Source organism: Furipterus horrens, unplaced genomic scaffold, assembly GCF_987537825.1.
Source record: "Furipterus horrens unplaced genomic scaffold, mFurHor1.1.pri manual_scaffold_9, whole genome shotgun sequence".
Lineage (NCBI taxonomy): Eukaryota > Metazoa > Chordata > Mammalia > Chiroptera > Furipteridae > Furipterus > Furipterus horrens.
The window spans coordinates 6,906,381-6,924,102 of record NW_028327179.1 but is presented as its reverse complement, the minus strand read 5'-3'; the positions used below and the strand labels follow the sequence as shown (position 1 = coordinate 6,924,102).

At 42.1% G+C, this 17,722-nt stretch overlaps 1 protein-coding gene across 1 annotated transcript in view; it reads right to left on the bottom strand.

Annotated features, from left to right (window-relative positions):
• Positions 1–8,024: 8,024 nt before the first annotated feature.
• Positions 8,025–17,722, bottom strand: part of TBX20 (T-box transcription factor 20) — a 40,160-nt gene continuing 30,462 nt past the window's right edge. Inside the window, exons 7-8 of the mRNA XM_090287028.1 lie at positions 8,905–9,014; positions 8,025–8,426 (exon numbers count right to left, since the gene is read on the bottom strand). Coding sequence (XP_090143154.1) covers positions 8,086–8,426; positions 8,905–9,014 — 451 coding nt within the window. The 3' untranslated portion in view covers positions 8,025–8,085. The remainder of the gene's footprint in view (positions 8,427–8,904; positions 9,015–17,722) is intronic.

The window sequence follows — 17,722 nt, the reverse complement described above, 5'->3', positions numbered from 1 at the left end:
ATACATTCTTTTAAGTGTAGAATTCACTGCCTTCGGTATGTTCACAGGGCTGTGTGACTGTCGCCGTGAATCCCACCTTCTCACAGATGTGTGGCGGTATCTCATTGCTGTTTTAATCTGCATTTCCCAAATGACACATGAGGTTGAGCATCTTTGCATATTCCTTTGCCCTCTGTGCATCTTCTTTGGTGAGGTGTCTGTTCAGCTAGATCTTTCACTTTTCTGTCAGAGATCAGTTGACTGTATCCCTGTGGGTGTGTTTTCTGGGCTCCCCATGCTGTTTCGTTGACCTTCCTTCTTGTTCCTTCACCAATGTCATACTGTCTCGGACTGCAGCTTTCCAGTAAGTTCTGAAGTTGGGTTCCGTCAGTCCTCCAACTCTATTCTTCTTCAATATTGTGTTGGATAGTCTGGGTCTTTTGTCTCTCCATCTAAACTTCAGAATCAGTTTGTTGGTGGCCACAAACCTTGCTGGGATTTTGACGGGCATTGTATTGAATCTCTAGGTCAAGTGAAGAAGAACTGACATTTTGACAATATCGAGTCTACCTAGCCACAAAACAGAAATATCTCTCCGTTTATTTATTACATCTGTGATTTCTTTCATCAGAGTTTTGTAGTTGTTCTCATGTAGATCTTGTACATACTATTTTATTATACTTATACCCATATACTTCTTTTCCCTTTTTTAGTGCTGTTATAAATGGTGGTGTATTTTTATTTCAAATTCCAGTTTTTCATTGCTGATAGATAGGAAAGCAGTTGCCTCTTCTATATTCACCTTGTATCCTTCAATGTTGCTACAATCACATGAGTTCTATGAGTTTTTTGTTGTTTTTGTTGGGAGCATGTTAATGTTCTGTGTTTTTAGAAAAAAAATCAGTAAGAAAGAAAAGAAAAAGAAGAGCCTTAAAACTATAAGCAAGCTGAACAAATGAACTCAGTTGTACTGCACGTGAATAGCACAACCACGTAGGAGAACAAGAAAGGAGCTAACCCAAGTAACTGCAAAACATGTCATTTAACCATAGACCCTTGGTTGAGAAGTAGGGAAACAAGTTCAGACAAATCACAAACGTTTCGCAGAAGCTCCTATAGGAGTCGTTTGAAGCAATATGAAATTAGGTGGGAGGTACGATAGAAATGAGTAAATGACATGCTGATGATGTTGGAAGCCGGGGTTCTTGTGGTGGAAGAAGGCAGATGCAGAAATGGGATGGGGCAAAGCAGGGAAAAAGGACTCTATGGGGTACATTGGAATTGGAGCTAATTGGGATAAACTCATGATTTCTAAGACATTTTGTACCCATGCACACATGTGTGTACTTGAATGTGTGTGTTTACACACATCTATGTGTTCCCGTGAGCAGAAAGGGCCTAGAAGCACACACACGCCACTGAGCACATCTGCCGCCCAGATCTTGGTTCCTAATACAGTTCCCCAACTAAAATGTGCCTGGGCTCCTTGTAGAAATGTCTGGTTCCAGGGCTGGGGCAGAAGAGACGCAAGATGAACCCGGAAAACGTGCTATGCCAGAAACTGGAGACGTGCTCAGAAACAAACTAGGGCATGCCGCAAGGACAGGGGAGCCACTGCGCGGGGCTCCCAGCGACCAGCTCTGGGAAGAGTTGTGCATCAGGATAACTGAGGATAGTAATTATGAACCGTTAAACAACAGGATTTTTTTTTTCTTTTTTTTTTTTTTTTGCCATGAAAGACAGAAAGGCTGAAGAACTGTATCAGATTAAAGGAGACTAAACAAACATAACAAAATGCAGTCTGTGATCCTGAACTGGATCTGTACCACAGGAAAAATATGTCACAAAAGGCATCACTGAGCCATCTGACAAAGCTGCGGTACAGAGGGTGGACCGCAGATTGGTTCCGTTGTTAAATTTCCTGAAGTTGCTAACTCCACGGTGGGTCATTTCATGGAATCCTCTTAGTTATAGGAAATGCACTTTGGATTACTTAGGGATAATAGGGCCTGGCTCGTGAAACTTACTCTCAAATGGTTCTGAAAAACAATTTGTATATATATGTGCATGTGTGTGTGTGTGCACGCATGCACGCACACACATTACTCAGCATGAGTGCAAATAGCAAATGAAATGAGGCAAAAAGTTAACAGTTGGTGAATCTGGGTAAAGAGGATATGGGCTCTTTTTTATATATACTATTCTTGCAACTACTCTGTAAGTTAGAACTAGTCCCAGTAAAAGGTTTTTATAAGGTTGTGATTTGGCACGCACGAAAACACGAAGGGTGGTGGAGCCGACTTTGGAAAGCAGCAGGCGTGATAACGTCAGACACTCTGAAGGACTGTCATGTGGAAGAAGGATGAAGGCTGAACATGGCTAATCTTGTTTTGTGTCAGCCCGCTGGGTAATGTCATTACATCACATCCTAGAGCTCAGGCCTGGAATGAGAGGCAGGAGTTGTTGAAGCTTTATGGAGTCTTCACATCGCCCTGTGCAGAGGCACAAAGTCCCAGCATTCACAATGCTCATCAGGGAGAGTCGATGAGTGAAGGGGACTGGGTGTAGAAAAGTTGGAACTAGTGGGGACTCGAGAGCAGTATCTCCTCTATGGGTTTTCAAAGGCAAGGCCAGAACCCTGTGTAGTAATCCAGTGACCTGTGTTTGGCCTGGGAGTGGCCAGGGGTGACCTCTGACCTTACCTAGTCCCCCTCTTTTATTTCAGGTGAGGAAATAGGTACCAAAAGTCACGGAGCAAAGCCCTGGCTGCTGTGGCTCAGTGGATTGAGTGTTGGCCTGTGAGCCAAGTGTCGCTGGTTCGATTCCCAGTCAGGGCACATGACTAGGCTGCACGTCAGGTCTCCAGTTGGGGGCGCGAGTGAGAGGCAACCACACAGTGATGTTAAAAAAAAAAAAAAAAAAAAAAAGGTCACGGAGCAAACAGTGTCACGTAGTGAAAGGTGTAAATGTGTGTATATATATATATATATATCAAAAACACGGAGCAAAGCCCTGGCTGGTTTGGCTCAGTGGACTGAGCGTCGGCCTGCGAGCTAAGTGTCGCTGGTTCGATCTTCCAGTCAGGGCACATCAGAGAAGGAAAACTCTGACTCCAAAAAACCTCCACTGCCTTGCGGCATACCTCTTCAGGGGAAAGGCTAAGGGAGTAAACCCCGACAGAAAATCCGGAGCCGGAGTCCCTAAGGCGGTTTGACGTTGTAGTCAACACCGGCAACTCCTGCGGCGCACCTGAACCCAAGCTGTATCGACTCCGTCTTTCCCTTGGACCCTTCAGCTGCGAAGAGAGGGGGGGTCTGCTGCATGGGCAACAGCAGACCCTCCATATCACCCTGCCCAGGCTCTGTAGCTTCAGCTTCACTGGAGAGGACACTCCAGCGTCATCGCAAGATGTCGATTTAACACGGGAGGAGACAGATACCGTGTCACTCCCGAGTCGGACTGCACAGCCATTCTCGGCAGTGCAGATAGACTCTTGAGAAGCTACACCATCGTCTCTCGAGACGGACAGCTGCCGATACGATATCAAAAACACACCATTTTTAATGAAAGAAATTGATATGCACACATTTGTACTTCTGTACAACTTTGGGTAATATATAATTTTAAGCTGTTTACAAATAACATGTAATGCTTCAAATATTACATAATGTCGATAATACATTTCTAGCAGAAATAAATATATTGCACTTAAAAAGAACTTCGTTAGATGTTAATTCATAGTATTAGGCTTATAACTTCTTTTTTCATAAAACATTTCCCATGCCCTTCCCCCAGCCCCCAACACACACGCTTGATTAAGTGACTGTTCTCACGCAATTCATTAAGCAAATGAACACAGCAAACAACAGAACAGTGATAGCGTCTACTAGAAAGGCTAATACAATTTTTTTTTCCTTTAGGAAATCAAAGACCTTTTTTTAGGTTTCTGAAACTAAGAAATAAAAACAACTAAATACTGTATTTTAATGTACCAGAAGTAAAATACAACGAATCGTATTTTTTGTCCAGATGTATTATTTCACCAAAATGTTTTCGTTTTCTCATTATCAGGGGGAGGGAATTGGCATTATTTAAGGCATGGACAGAGAAAGAAGGGCCACAAAATGTTTTTGGAATATTTGCCTATCAAATATTTATAAATGAACTTTTGCATATTTAAGCGTGCTAAAGAAAGCTAAGTATTGGAAATATTTTATAACTGGCATGGAATGAACAGCAGTGAAGAAAGGATTTTTATTTTCTAAAATCTTAAGAGATTGTAACATTTCCTTTGCTTGTTTACATAAAATCCCTGCATTCTGAAATAATATAGAAATGTATAACATCCATTGTCTACCCAAGTGTGATTCTCTAAAAGAGCCAGCTGAAAATCTTTCCTGTCCAGTGCTTTACACTGCCTTGCAGTCTAGACTTAGGGTATGATATTATTTTACTTGCAATAATTATCAAGTGCATACATGTTTAATAATGAAAATCGTTTTCCTTACCTAGTGCATGGATTGAGTAAAAATATTGGTTTTCTTACAATATGGGCCCCTGCACATTACATAATGAAATTTTTGAACTTTAGTTTCTGAGTCATGGCTAAGCTTGATTGCGTATTTAATGGGGTGGTAAAGTCGCTTCACCCACTTTACTGGAGGTTTATTTTCTCAATATCATTCAGCTCAAGTATATGGAACAGAGCCTGAAGAGCGAATGTGAAATTTGGAATCGAGATAACTATCCTAACATCCTGCTGAAAAGCTCACAGGCAGTATGGGATGAAGACACTTCACTTCTAAGAATACTTATTTCCTGGGCTTTTGTGCGGTTTCCTCTTCCTTTTTTGTGCAAAAGCAAAGATGTGGGTAAGAGTGGCAGAGGGGAGACCCTGGAACACCCCAGAGATAAGCATGATTCCCATAACCATAGGGGTTTTGCTAGATGAAGAATCATCATCAGGAAGTTTCTTATCGCTCCTCCCCTCCCCCACTCTGTGTCCACCTACCAGGAACGGAGGTGGACCTTCCAGACAGTGTATCACTGTTATACACTCAAAAGGACCAGCGATGCAATATCAATTCATTAATGTAGACCTTGTGGCCTAATCATTTGTGACATGTTGGATACAAGCTGGATATGTTTATCGTCACAATGCTAAGGGTGGGCAGAAAAGGGGCAAGATTTACTACGTCAAAGAAGTAATAGAACTTAGAATTATTGATAAACAGTTTTAAAACAAATCATACGCACAGGCGCTACTGAGTTAGGAATTCATTTCTTCAGGTTAAACAAGGCAGTCTGGCATGGCCTCTTTCTAGCAATGCTACATGTTAGCCATGCTTGCTGATACTGTAATATACCTGGAGGGAAAACTCTGAATGTATTCCAGTTATACTATAACTCATCCTCTTTATTATTCACTTGGCTTTTCACTAATTTTCTAGTTCTTGCAATTACTTTGGTAAAACAGACTTCACAGTTTTAAATCTTAAATACCCAGGGAGTTAAGTAAGAATCAACAATCAGAGTAGCTCATAAGGACTCTGATGGGGTGGGGGGAGTAAGTTTCTCACAGCTGAGTGACTCTGATCAGGCTGAGCTCCATTTCAGTTGTGCTTTTTCTTTCTGGTTCAAACAAAGCCAAATACTTCAAAACATATCCAATTTAGAATTTCCGGGGTGATTTTCCAATAGCACGCTTTGACATCTGAGTCCTTTCTCTAAGCGCTCTGCTTATTTTTAGTCTTATTGCTTAGTTACAAAATAAAGGTATGAAGTCAGGAAATACAGGTGTGAAATCATATTTCACAAAGACATACACCCTACTTGGAGTCATGCTGATTGGGAATAAAATATCAAAGTAGTATTAAAACGATCCCTTCACTCGCATTGAAAAGAAAATTCAGATATGATGGACTTGAGTAGACCAGTCACCTGCCCGGGCATCACGAAGCAGCATGTAAAACAGCATCTATGTTTGTTGTCCCTGTGAAGCAGCCATACTCTGTCCTAAAAGGAGCACTGGCCCCAGGCCCAGCATTATATATTAAATCCGTCTCCTAAGCGCTATGGATATTTACTCATCATTCCTAACTGCTTTTTCAAGGAATACACATCTGTGCAGTGTTTGAAGAAACACCACCTGTGCGTACTACAGCCTAACAGGCCAGAAGCGGTGGAAGAGCCGACAGACTCCACCACACGACCTGGTGAGCACGGCCCTCGCTTCTCTACATGTCCACTCAGGGCCATCGTGCGGAACGGCAATTGGAAGGTCCAACGACAGCATCCCGTAGACAGGCTCCGCCGCTTTGCCTTCTTTCATATGCTGGAAATGCCCGAGAAAGGCATTTGATATGGAAAAGCCTAACATTACAACAACCCAATAAAATCCCGGTGGAGTCTGTTGTGACAAGTATATTGCATTTACTCTGAAATACACCTCCACTCTCAGAATCAATATTTCCCATCTCTGTGAACAGATTCAATACTTTTGCAGTCAGAGTAAAATGAATATTACATAGAACATGTAAATTAAATTAAAGCAGTTTGGGGGAGCATTGTGGAGCAGACAGCTTATATCCTACAGCTAGACTGCATTGTATCTAAAGCTAAAGGACTATGAGCGTCATTAAATTTGTTATTAGGGTAATGAACTGTTGCAAAATACCAAATGTACCACCCTGCCAGTAAATGTTTAGATATACTATGTTGCCCCAAAATAATAGTGATTATATATAACTAAAATATAATTAATTATCATACACCATTAAAGGAAGGATTAAGACGAACACAGCAAGAGCTGAAAATAAAGCGGATAAATGTTTAGATTTACTTAAAGCAATGTTTCAGTCAGGGAGTCATTGAATTCACATGTCATTTCATATAATAGGCTAGAAAAATGGTGAAGGAGTCACTGAACATAGCAGTAAGGAAAAAGGACAGATCGGATAATGGGGACATACAGCTCGCTCCTTCTGCGCACAGGATAAATGGTGTCTGTACAGGCATTGAGGATGGTCACTCACAAATCTTTGACAATCAGGGGTAGCAGATTGTCAAGAAAGGAGATTTTCCCAAAATGAGGATTTTGGCCTAGTGCATTTGAACATCCAGAAGGTATCCCAAAGCTGAAGTAAAAATGAAGGGGTCTTCAGCACCCCTGGCAGAGAAATGCCTTTCAGAACCAGTCAACCACCTCTTCACCGCAGCCATGAGTGGGAGAAAGCCCCATGTGCTGCCACAGGGTGGCTCAAGTGTGTGCCTCAGTGGATAAATCAGCCGTGGGTTGAGAATGTAGCCCAGAAAAATAAACCCTCAGTAACACATACAGCCTGTTGCTTCAAATCTATACATAGAAGATTTTCCCTACATACGTGGCAAGTAATTGCAAGAAAGAGAAGAAGAAAGAAGACAAGACTGTGAGAAAGAGCTTGTGAGGTACTGGCCCTTCAATATTACAGAAAAGAACATGGTGACGTTTTTACCAGGTGTTCGTCCACAAGACAGGATGCATGAGCTTGGCCTCAGCTCCCTCCCCAGCAAAGTAACGCAAAGGAGAACTAAACATGCCTAAGCTACAGCACTACTCATATTTCTCTATTGCCTCTAATTTCCTACAGGGAGAAATGGACTTACGTTAGTCATTATGCCTTATGGTTGGTGTGGTGGGTAGTATTGCCTCTCTGAAGATTCTTTTAACCCGTGGAAAGCAGAAAGAAAACCTCTACACGTTGATTTTATACATTACTGCATCGACGCAGCATTTTTAACCACGAGGAATAATGCACTTTAGGATTCATCTGCCTTGTATTATTAAACTTTCTGGGTAAGTTGCTGTCCTGTGAGTTGCGGGACTTCGACCTTGACACTGATGCTTTCTCGAACACAAGGGCCACCCCACAACTCCAGATGAATCCTGGTCCGTGGTGCATTCCCTCAGCAGTAGGCTTCGCTGTGAGGGCAGTTCTCCTTGGTATGAGCCCCCACGGCCCCCGCAGAGCCCTCGCTCCAACACCCCGCCCCGCCCCCCCAGCCCGGTCCCGTGTTTGCATACCCACTTGCATGTTCTGGATTGGGAGGCTCCTGTCTCGATGAGAGTCATACGAACGGCGTCATCACAGCGGAGGAGTGGCGCAGTCCTTGGATGGCCGCGTAGGGCCCCTGCTGGAAGTAGTGATGGTACCGTGGCATGTGGAAGGACGGGAACGTGGGGCCGCTGCCCTGCATGGAGCTGGCGAGGGCTGAGGGCGTCAGGGGCATCCCCAGCCGGCTGTAGGGGGGCAGAGAGCCCTGGATGGGGTGAGGAATGGGCGTTGCTATGGACGCTGTGCTGGTGCCGAGCGCGGTCAGGGACTGGGGGTGCTGGAATCCAGGAAAACTGGACGAAGACGAGACCCAGGAGCTGAGCGACAGATTATCGGACGTTGTGAAGGCCGACCCTGAGAGCGGAGAAAACCCGTTAGACCGGAAATTCTATTTCCGTAGGCCAATCGAGAATTACAGTATCTTTTCGGACCACCTTATTTTAGGAGCTATGTCATAGATCTGTAATTCAAAAGGACAAACCTGTCAGCCATGACACGAATCTACCTTTCCGGATTAAAAAATCATTTCCATCTTGTGTGGAAGAGAGAATATACTAAGTAAAGACTTACCTCATCAGGTGGCCTGCACACCCCCAGGCAGTAGCCCGAACCCTGGTACCCTACGTCCTGCGCCCCTGAGTCGGAGCCTCGGTGCCCTTTTACGGAAAAACAAGACCGCAGGACCCCTCCCGGCAGCGTCATTGCTGAAGCCCTGAGGGCAAGGTCAAGGTCGGGAACGACACGAAAACCAGCCTCAGGGCTGTGCCCCGCGGAAGAGGCTCCTGCAGTACTCTGGGGGTCCCCTGCCCGCGGCGCCCCCCGCCCCGCTCACCTCGGCTCTGCGCCGTCTGCACCTCGTCCCCCAGCACGTCCTCTTCTCCGTAGGTGCGGATGGGCGAGCGGGCGTAGGAATGCTTCTGAATCAAGCTCTCCACACTCTCCCTGGGAGAGAGCAAGACACGGGGCGGCCTGAAAGCCGGGTACTCGGACACCGAGAAGGGGCTCGCGGGGCCGACAAACCAGCGACAGCTTTTCCTCAGCCCAGAGACCGCCATTTCCGGCAAAGATGGCATTCCAGAGACATTTATCATTTATTCCACTGTAGACGTCTCAGAAACACGACTTCGGGAATGCAGACAAGCAAACGTAATTGGATAGGGTAGGGGCAGTCCCCTGAAATCCCACAAAATAGGGGGCAGAGAGGGGAACAGAGCGCTCTGAAACCTGATCACAGGAAGATGGAGTGGAATTACCAGAAAAGAGAGGCAGTAAATTTACAGGGAGGAGCTGCAGAGAAGCTTCTCACTGGCGTCATCACCGGTTAACCAATACAAAGCCAATACTCCGGTGACAGGCAAGCCACTGATTCAGCGTCTGATAATGTGTTGGCCAAAAGTTCCAAGCATCATTAGTCATAAGAAGACTCAGTGTTCAACCAGCAAAAACTGGTGAATCCGTGGACTATATGACTATATGGATAGCTTGGATCATGGCCACTGAGATCCTTGTCGCTTAAAGACTGAAAATTAGAGAAAAGTTGTGAAGGACACCTATCTAGCCATTAGTGGGTTGAGGCCCCAAAGAAATTGGTCCATGGTCTTTGAAGGTGGTTCTTCTCTTGCGAAATAATCTATGAACTAAAGAGTGCCTTAACGTAAAAAAATAAATAAATAAAGAAGCCAGCACGAGTTTAGTTTAATTTCTTTGCCAAAAGCACAAATAGGTAACAGGCGAGCTCATACAATATACATCTTTGGAATAGCTGTGACCTAGAGACTAATGTAAAGAAAGCTCCCTGGGTGATTCCAAGGGGCGGGCAAGTTAAGGAATGAACGGAAAAGGGTGTGTGATCGATACTTCTCACCATAGATTCCTCTGTGCCATCTGCACTTTAGTCATATGCATTGCTTATTCAAAATTAATTACAAATTGTAAAGTATTTTGAGAAATAATACCCTACCAATGAACAAAGAGAAAATAATTGCTGATCTAAAAAAACGCTGCCTCAGAGGGTCATTCAATCATCCCAGAATAGATATATTTATTGAGTACCTTTAATCCCCTATTCTAGGAACTGTGGAGATAGCAGTAAACAAAACTTAATAACCCATACCTAATGAGGGAGGAGGCTAGAGGGAAGAGAAAGGCAATACAAATATATGCAGCATATTTGATGATGATGGAACTGTCACAGAAAAATAAAATGAAGCAGGAATGTGAGGATTAAATGCGATAAGGCGGTTGAAATGCCCAAAATAGTGTCTGGCACGTAAGAGACACTCGGTAAATATTAGAGACCTATAAAAATACAGCTGAAACAGGTAAACATGTTTTATTGTCTTAGATTACAGCTTCTCCAATTTAATTCTACCCATCTGAATAATGCAAATTCAGAATAATGTGACCCAAGCAAGAGGATTTTTTTTTTAAGTGATTGAAAGCTGAAGTCAGCAGAGAAGTTGACTAGAATGTTATTTGCAGTTGTGCTATAAAATTACATTTAACCCTGGCTGCTGTGGCTCAGTGGATTGAGCATTGGCCTGAGAACCAAGTATCGCTGGTTCGATTCCCAGTCAGGGCACATGACTAGGTTGCATGTCAGGTCCCCAGTTGGGGGCGCGAGTGAGAGGCAACTACACAGTGATGTTTCTCTCCCTCTCTTTCTTCTTTCCCCTCTCTCTAAAAACAAATAAATAAATAAATAGACAAACAAATAAATAAATTATTTTTTTAAAAATTACATCTATAGTAAAAGATCAAATGGTAAGCTTTAGTGAGTCTCTATCATTTGTTTAAAAATATAACCTATTTTTAAAAATCCCTTAAACACACTTGTTGCAATGAAAATATTTTATCATTTACTAAGAGACACAAGTATATTAAATGAAATAATATGCATATTCATACATATATTAGTGGGAAGGATACTTTGGCATGACATGGAACCTGATTAATCAATTTGCCAAATGCCATACATTTTAATATTTGTATGCCCACACTCTGGTAATGTTGGACCCCCCACATACGTATATACCTGGTGTCACCTATTCAAGGATTTAATTCAATGTGAGAGAGTGACTGTCTTTTTGGTTAACTTGGGTCATTAAGAAAAAAGTCAAGTGAGCTGAGCAACCTTCAATAAAATGGCAACCCTTAATAACAGGACATTCAAGGTGATGTCCCTTTAGTCTGAGCCATGTTCATACTGTTAATAAGATAAACTTAGAAAAGAAATTACATGCTTAATTCCACATGAGGAAGGGACTTGCTTCAAATACCCTAGAAAATATTTCCTCTCTGCTTAGTCATAGAGGAATGACCGTCAGCAGACCCAAATTGTAGCTGGTGTAGCACTAAGGCATTTTCGTCTTCCCATCTCAGGCACAGAAACTGCCCAATTTATGTTCAAAAGCAGAGTGTGGCATCTGCTCTAAAAGTGCCCTTATATAAAATCATTTAAACAGCTTCCACACTCACACACGAGAAAAGTCACTTTACAAACAACACAATGCATCACTGCCTTGTGAAGTATTTTGCTTTTCTAGCAGAAGTCCATTAATTCATTTTGTCCTTGGTGTCATTACTTACTGGTATCATTACTTACTCTCGTCTCTAAGAGGGAGGAAAAAGAGGGGATTTTTATCGAAGTGATTTACTTGTGTCAGGTCTGGGAGGGGACTGAAAGCCATGGCAGTTCTGATACAAAGGACGGCGTAATTGAATTATTGCCTTTTAAGTGATTGAAAACAGGGGTGCATATCAGGGCCATCTCCTCAAAGATGTTACGAAGAGTAGACAGCCTGTCCCCTTTATGTCTAATCCCTGTTTCCAGCAAAATGAAAAGTGCAAAGAATCTGTTTAGCCTGCAAGTGTATTGGGAGGATTTCTAAAACACTGTACCTTGAAAATTAAGGGATGATTCACCTAATGGGTTAAGCAAGGTCGGTATTCCAAGCGATAACAGTTCCTTGTGATGCTCAGTGCTGTTAAATCCCGAAGCTGGAGACAGCGGAATGGGTACTGTTAGCAAAAGTCGGCCTTTCTAACCTCTAAGACTAAAATCCCTTTTCTAGGCAAAAAGAGGACATCACACCTCAGGTTTTTAAAAAGAATTTCTTCGGACTGCTTTGTAGCCACCCATTCCAAGAAGAGCACCCTGCGTGTGAGCGGCGAGTCCCAGCCAGGCAGCAGGCAGGACCGCGGGCAGCTACAGTGAACATCCTGCCAGGATGTTCAGAACCATTTGGAGTCATTTGAGCTATGTGTTCAGACCCCAGAGAAGCAACACCCACAGACTCGATCAGCTGTGGAACCGACTGCCCTTCCTCTGCCTTTGAAACTAGAGTGCGGCTCTCTCACTGCTCAAAACAGCAGAAGCTCCCTTTCCCCTCACATTCCCCTTCGCACCAGCATGGTCCCTGATGTGTTCCTCTTCTGCTGCGCTTACTAGAGCGGTGGCCATTGTGCATCCACATGGCTCTGGGCCCCTCCGCTGCTGGCCTCTGGACCAGGCAGAGAACAATGCTTTTTATTCTTTGAAACATCAAAAAAGATTTTAAAGTTGATTTTAGAGAGCGAGAGGGAAGGAGAGGGAGAGAGAGAGAGAGAAACATCAATTTTTGTGTCCACTTATTTATGTGTTTACTGGTTTATTCTTGTATGTGCCCTGACCAGCAATTGAACCAGCAACCTTGGCGTATCAGGATGATGCTCTAACCAACTGAACTACCTGGCCAGGCAGAACAATGCTTTCCTTATCTGAGCATTGATTCTCACACTTTAGTGTGTGTTATAGAAGGTTTGTGTCCCCCTATAATTCAGTGTTGAAACCCTAATCCCTCATGTGATGAAATTAGGGGGTGGGGCCTTTGTAGACAATTAGGTCTTGAGGGCAAAGCTCCCCTTAATGGGATTAATGGCCTCATAAGAAGAGGCAGGGCGGCTTGTCTGGCTTCCTTCTTCTAAGCCATCTGAGGACACAGTGAGGAGATGGACGACTGTCCATGAGCCAGGAAGCGGGTCCTCAGCAAACACGGGATCTGCCAGCACCTTACTTTGGGATTTCCCGGAGTCCAGAACTGTGAGAAATAAATGTCTGTTGTTTCTAAGCCACTCAGTCTATGGCATTTTTGTTAGAGCAGCCCGAACGGACTAAGACCGTGGCATCGGAATTACCAGGAGGGCTTGTCTAGCAGATCGCCTGCCCATGCCCTAGCGTTTCTGATTCAGCGGGCCCAAGGTGGCAATTTCCAGCCTGCATCCAAGAGATGCTGCTGCTGACGTGGAGGCCGCCCTGGGAGGCCTGCCCTAGCTCAGCAGGTAGGAGCACGCTTGCTGGGTCCCGCTCAGCTCAAGTCCCAGCTCTGCTGCTTGCCAGCTGGTTGCCTGGGGGCAAGTCACTTCTCCGTGCCTCAGTTTTCTCATCTGTGAAATGAGGACATTAACAGGATCTAGCTCTTAGGGTTATTACTAGTATTTGATGAACTGATATACATAGAGTGCTTATATATTGGTGCCTGGCATAGAAGACATGCCCAGAAAGTGTTTATAGATAACAAGATTAAATTATAATTGTTATTATTGAGTATCATGATGTGTTCCTAAAACTGGTCACATAATCATAATCATTTTAGATGAAATTGAGAATAGAGCCCTGCTCTTTTCGAACCATCCTTTAATTTATACATGTCAAAGAGGAAATTCAATAAAAAGTAAATGTTATTTCAATTTACATTTTAACTTTCTCTCCTAAATATAAACCTGGGAAAAAAAACTGTGTCCCAGGAGAAAATGTCAAATCCATTAAAATCAAATCTAACTTATAGGAAACAAAATATTTAAAGTTGTTTCTGCTCATCAATTTGCTCATGTTTACATCATGTCTGGTTTGGCCTTTGTAAATAACTCCTTGTCACAATATTTTTCTAAAGATTTATGCAGAAACTTTTATAAATTACTGGAAGACAATATATCAATATTTATAGCTTCCACAAAGTACTCAATAAATGAAAACTTTAGATAATGCAATTTGAAATGCATTATAAATCATTAATTTTAATTTGAAAACTGAAATATATTATGCAATCCATTTTGGAAAAAACAAAATAACTCTAAATTAATCTTTTAAAAAGCTTCTAGACTTTATTTTCATTTATCTGACTCAGTCCTACTGGTTTTTCTCTTCAGTAGTAACATACATTTCTGATTTTATATTATCATTAGCAACTTAAATAAGTGAACTATACCACTGAATAAAACAAAAGCTATTCTGTTTAGTGTCCCTGGTCTTATGGATGTGATAACTAGAAGGTCGGTCTCATGCAAAGCACAGCTTTCTCGACTTCTAAATAAACTTGAGTAAATTTGGAGTAGGGAAAACAATTATCCTTCCTACACAGAAACACAGGCACAAGCCAAAAAAGAAAAAAAGGAGGATAATTTACAATCACAAGTTAATTGTGAAAAACTCTGCTGCTCTGGCTGTCCGACTCAATGACTTGTTTGACACTTTTCCAAAGTAAGTGCTTCCACTTAGAAGCTGTCAATAAATGAATAACATTTTAAGTACAGAAACATGGCTTGTTTTGAAGGAATTTTGTAGGGAGTACTTCTATAATTTGAAAAAAATTCAGTTCTGTTAAAAGCTATCCCTTCCTTGTTGTGGTTGTTGTCAACAGTTTATTTAAATTTATTTAATTAGTAGATTTTATTTTAAAGCAGACTGTAATCTGGTTACCAAACAAAATTGCTTCCATTTTATTCATGCAGGCTCTTATACTAAGTTTACCTTCATTGGAGGTGATTTTTAATTTCTTTTTATTTATTGACTTGAGAGAGAGAAAGGAGGAAGGTAGGAGAGAGAGAGAGAAGCATGGATTTGTTTTCCACTTATCTATGCATCATTGGTTGCTTCTTGTATGTGCGGGGACTGAGGATCAGACCCACAACCTCAGCTTATCGGGGCAACGCTCTAACCAACTGAGCTACCTGGCCACAGCCTGGAGATAATTTGAAAGTTTCTTTCTTAAGAAGCTTCGGGGCCAGAATCCTTATCTGTATCTGGGCTTTGATTTCTCCTATAGAATGAGGAGGCTGTGGGGGAGGGGGAGCGGTGGGCTGCATTAGATGATCTTTAAGATTGACTCTCAAGGGCAGAGACTATTGTTAGTGGCTTTTCCCATTTGCTACATTTAGTCCTTTTACTTTCTGGTAGCTTGCCTCTCATACGGTGCCACCCTATAAGTGGTTTTCAGCTTTTGGGGGTTTTTCTTAGCAGATAGCATTGAAATTATATTTCCCTTTTACGTTATACAGACACTGTATAATCTACAGTGTAAGAGTCTCCACAATACTCAAATATAGCTGTATTTTGGAAAGACAAAGAAAATTGGCAAACTAATTTACGAGCTATAACCATTTCGCCATTCACTAGGCTGACACTTCATCTACTCACTTGCTCAGCCCGTACAGTGTGTGCCCCCCCCCATATACAGTCTCTACTGGCTTTCTTCTGAAGATGGAATGTAAGAGTGACATGAAAACGTAGGTTGTTGGCTAACTGCACAACCACTGTGAGATGGCATGACTCCTTCAGGAGCTCCGAATGGCCGAGTTTTTTTTTTTTTTTTCTTTTCCCAAAGGCAGCCAGCATGCTTAGAAGAAAGCCCAGATCCCAGCAGATAACCAAGGAGGGGAAGGTGAGGACAGAGAGAGACCACTGGGTACACCAAAGTATACCACAGAGAGTCTTCTTCTGGACCACCCTTAAGAACAAAGTGACTAATACATCCAACATTCAAAGGGAAAGGAAGATTTTTAAAGAAACCTCCCTACTATAGGATGCCTGGAGAGAGTACTGGGCATGAGTGACATCCACTCCGAAGTGGTGCCAGGTGCCCGCTGCCTGGAAGGGACCCACAATGGAGAGAAGGGAATCCCGGCAATGTTTGCATTTCATTTCCCCCATGAATCCCCTCCGCCCAGCCTCTAGTGTTATCAGCAGAGCTTTTGACAATGGAAGAATGATTCCATGGGGAAGCTTGCTAGAATTTAGAGTAGAAGAGTCTTGGATTGTCCTCCAAAGACTACTCAATTGAAGAGGAGCAAGTGAGTCATGTTTCGGAGGACTGACGCCACCTTCCTTCTGTCCCTCGCTGGGAGGGGCAGCAACTGCAGATAATCGTCCCCTGGGAACTGGATGTTCCCCTCTGCCCTTTGATCAGGGACAATGGGAACAAAAGAAGAAGAAGGAAATCTTCTGGTCATTTCATAAAGAAGACGAAGTGACTCACATGGCAAAGAATATTAGATTGTCATCGGAGTTTGACAGCTACCCTTTATTCAAGGAGACAATGAAGTAACGGCATTTAAAATACAGCAGGAAAGAAAGCATGAGGCAAGGATTGTATACCATGTCAAACTGATTTTTGCCAATAAGGGCCAAGGAAAAAATGTCCTGTTCATACAAAGACAGGAAGATTGGTCCCACAAGCCTTTCTGGGAGAATCCAGTACTGAATGGGCTTCAGACGACCCAAATGACTGCAGAGACATTATATCATATTGTATAAGATACAATAAAGGGCATGAAATATATATTTACTTGTAGAACTGAGACTAAACCCCAGTTATAAGAAAGAATACAGTGTGTCATGACTATGTACACACTGATAAGGAGATGTACAAATCTCAAAAACTGGGAGAGAAGGAGGAGAGAAGATGATAAGTAGATTATGAGTATATTTATTAACTGGAATCAAAGGGATAAGATTTCAAATCAGATGCTTAAAATGAGGGAGAGTAGAAGGAAGAAAAAAGAAGTTACTGTACCAGTTAGCTTCAATATTTCACAGTGGAAAACCTATAGAAAATTAAAAATTGGTGGAGTAGGAGTTTTTAAAAGATCTTAGGGTAAAAGAACACATCAGAGCAAGAGTAAGAATCTTGATATTTATCCAAAAAATCAGTACCTAGAAAAGGCTGCTATTAAAAAGACCACATAGTAAAATATCATTTATGTAAAAGATTTGTATCTCTATTTATCTATAACAAAGCAATGACATAACTGAACCAAACACATTAATATATATATTACATGTATATTATATACTCATATAGTACAGATGTACTTATACATAATATTAATGTACACTGTTATGTAAAAATGTAAAATATGTGTAGAGAATGTTACATTTTATCTAATAAAAACAGGAAGAAGAATGTATATCATGTATCTACTTATATCAGAAAACCCGATGGAAGCACAAAGAATACTTTATTTTAATGGTTTAAAAGGGAGGGAAGAAACAGGTAGGAGTGATAGGGGTAGAATCTTGATGCCTTTGAATAAGCCATGTTCTGTGCGTTGGTCTTGAAATCAGGTAAATCATTCATTAAATAATCATATAAGAAAAGTATATATTTTTAAATTCTAACCTAGAGAAAATACAATGAAACAAATGCTAAATGTGTACCATTGGGTTAAGTGGCATAACTACAGGAAGGAATAATTCCAAGGGACTTTAAAACACGATAGTAGTAAAATAAAGGGGGGGGGGTTGAAAAGAAACAAACACTCCAGTAGAATCTCTAGTAGAAACTACACTAAAGACATCAAGAACCACAAAAGGACTTTTTTTTAAACAATTTTGA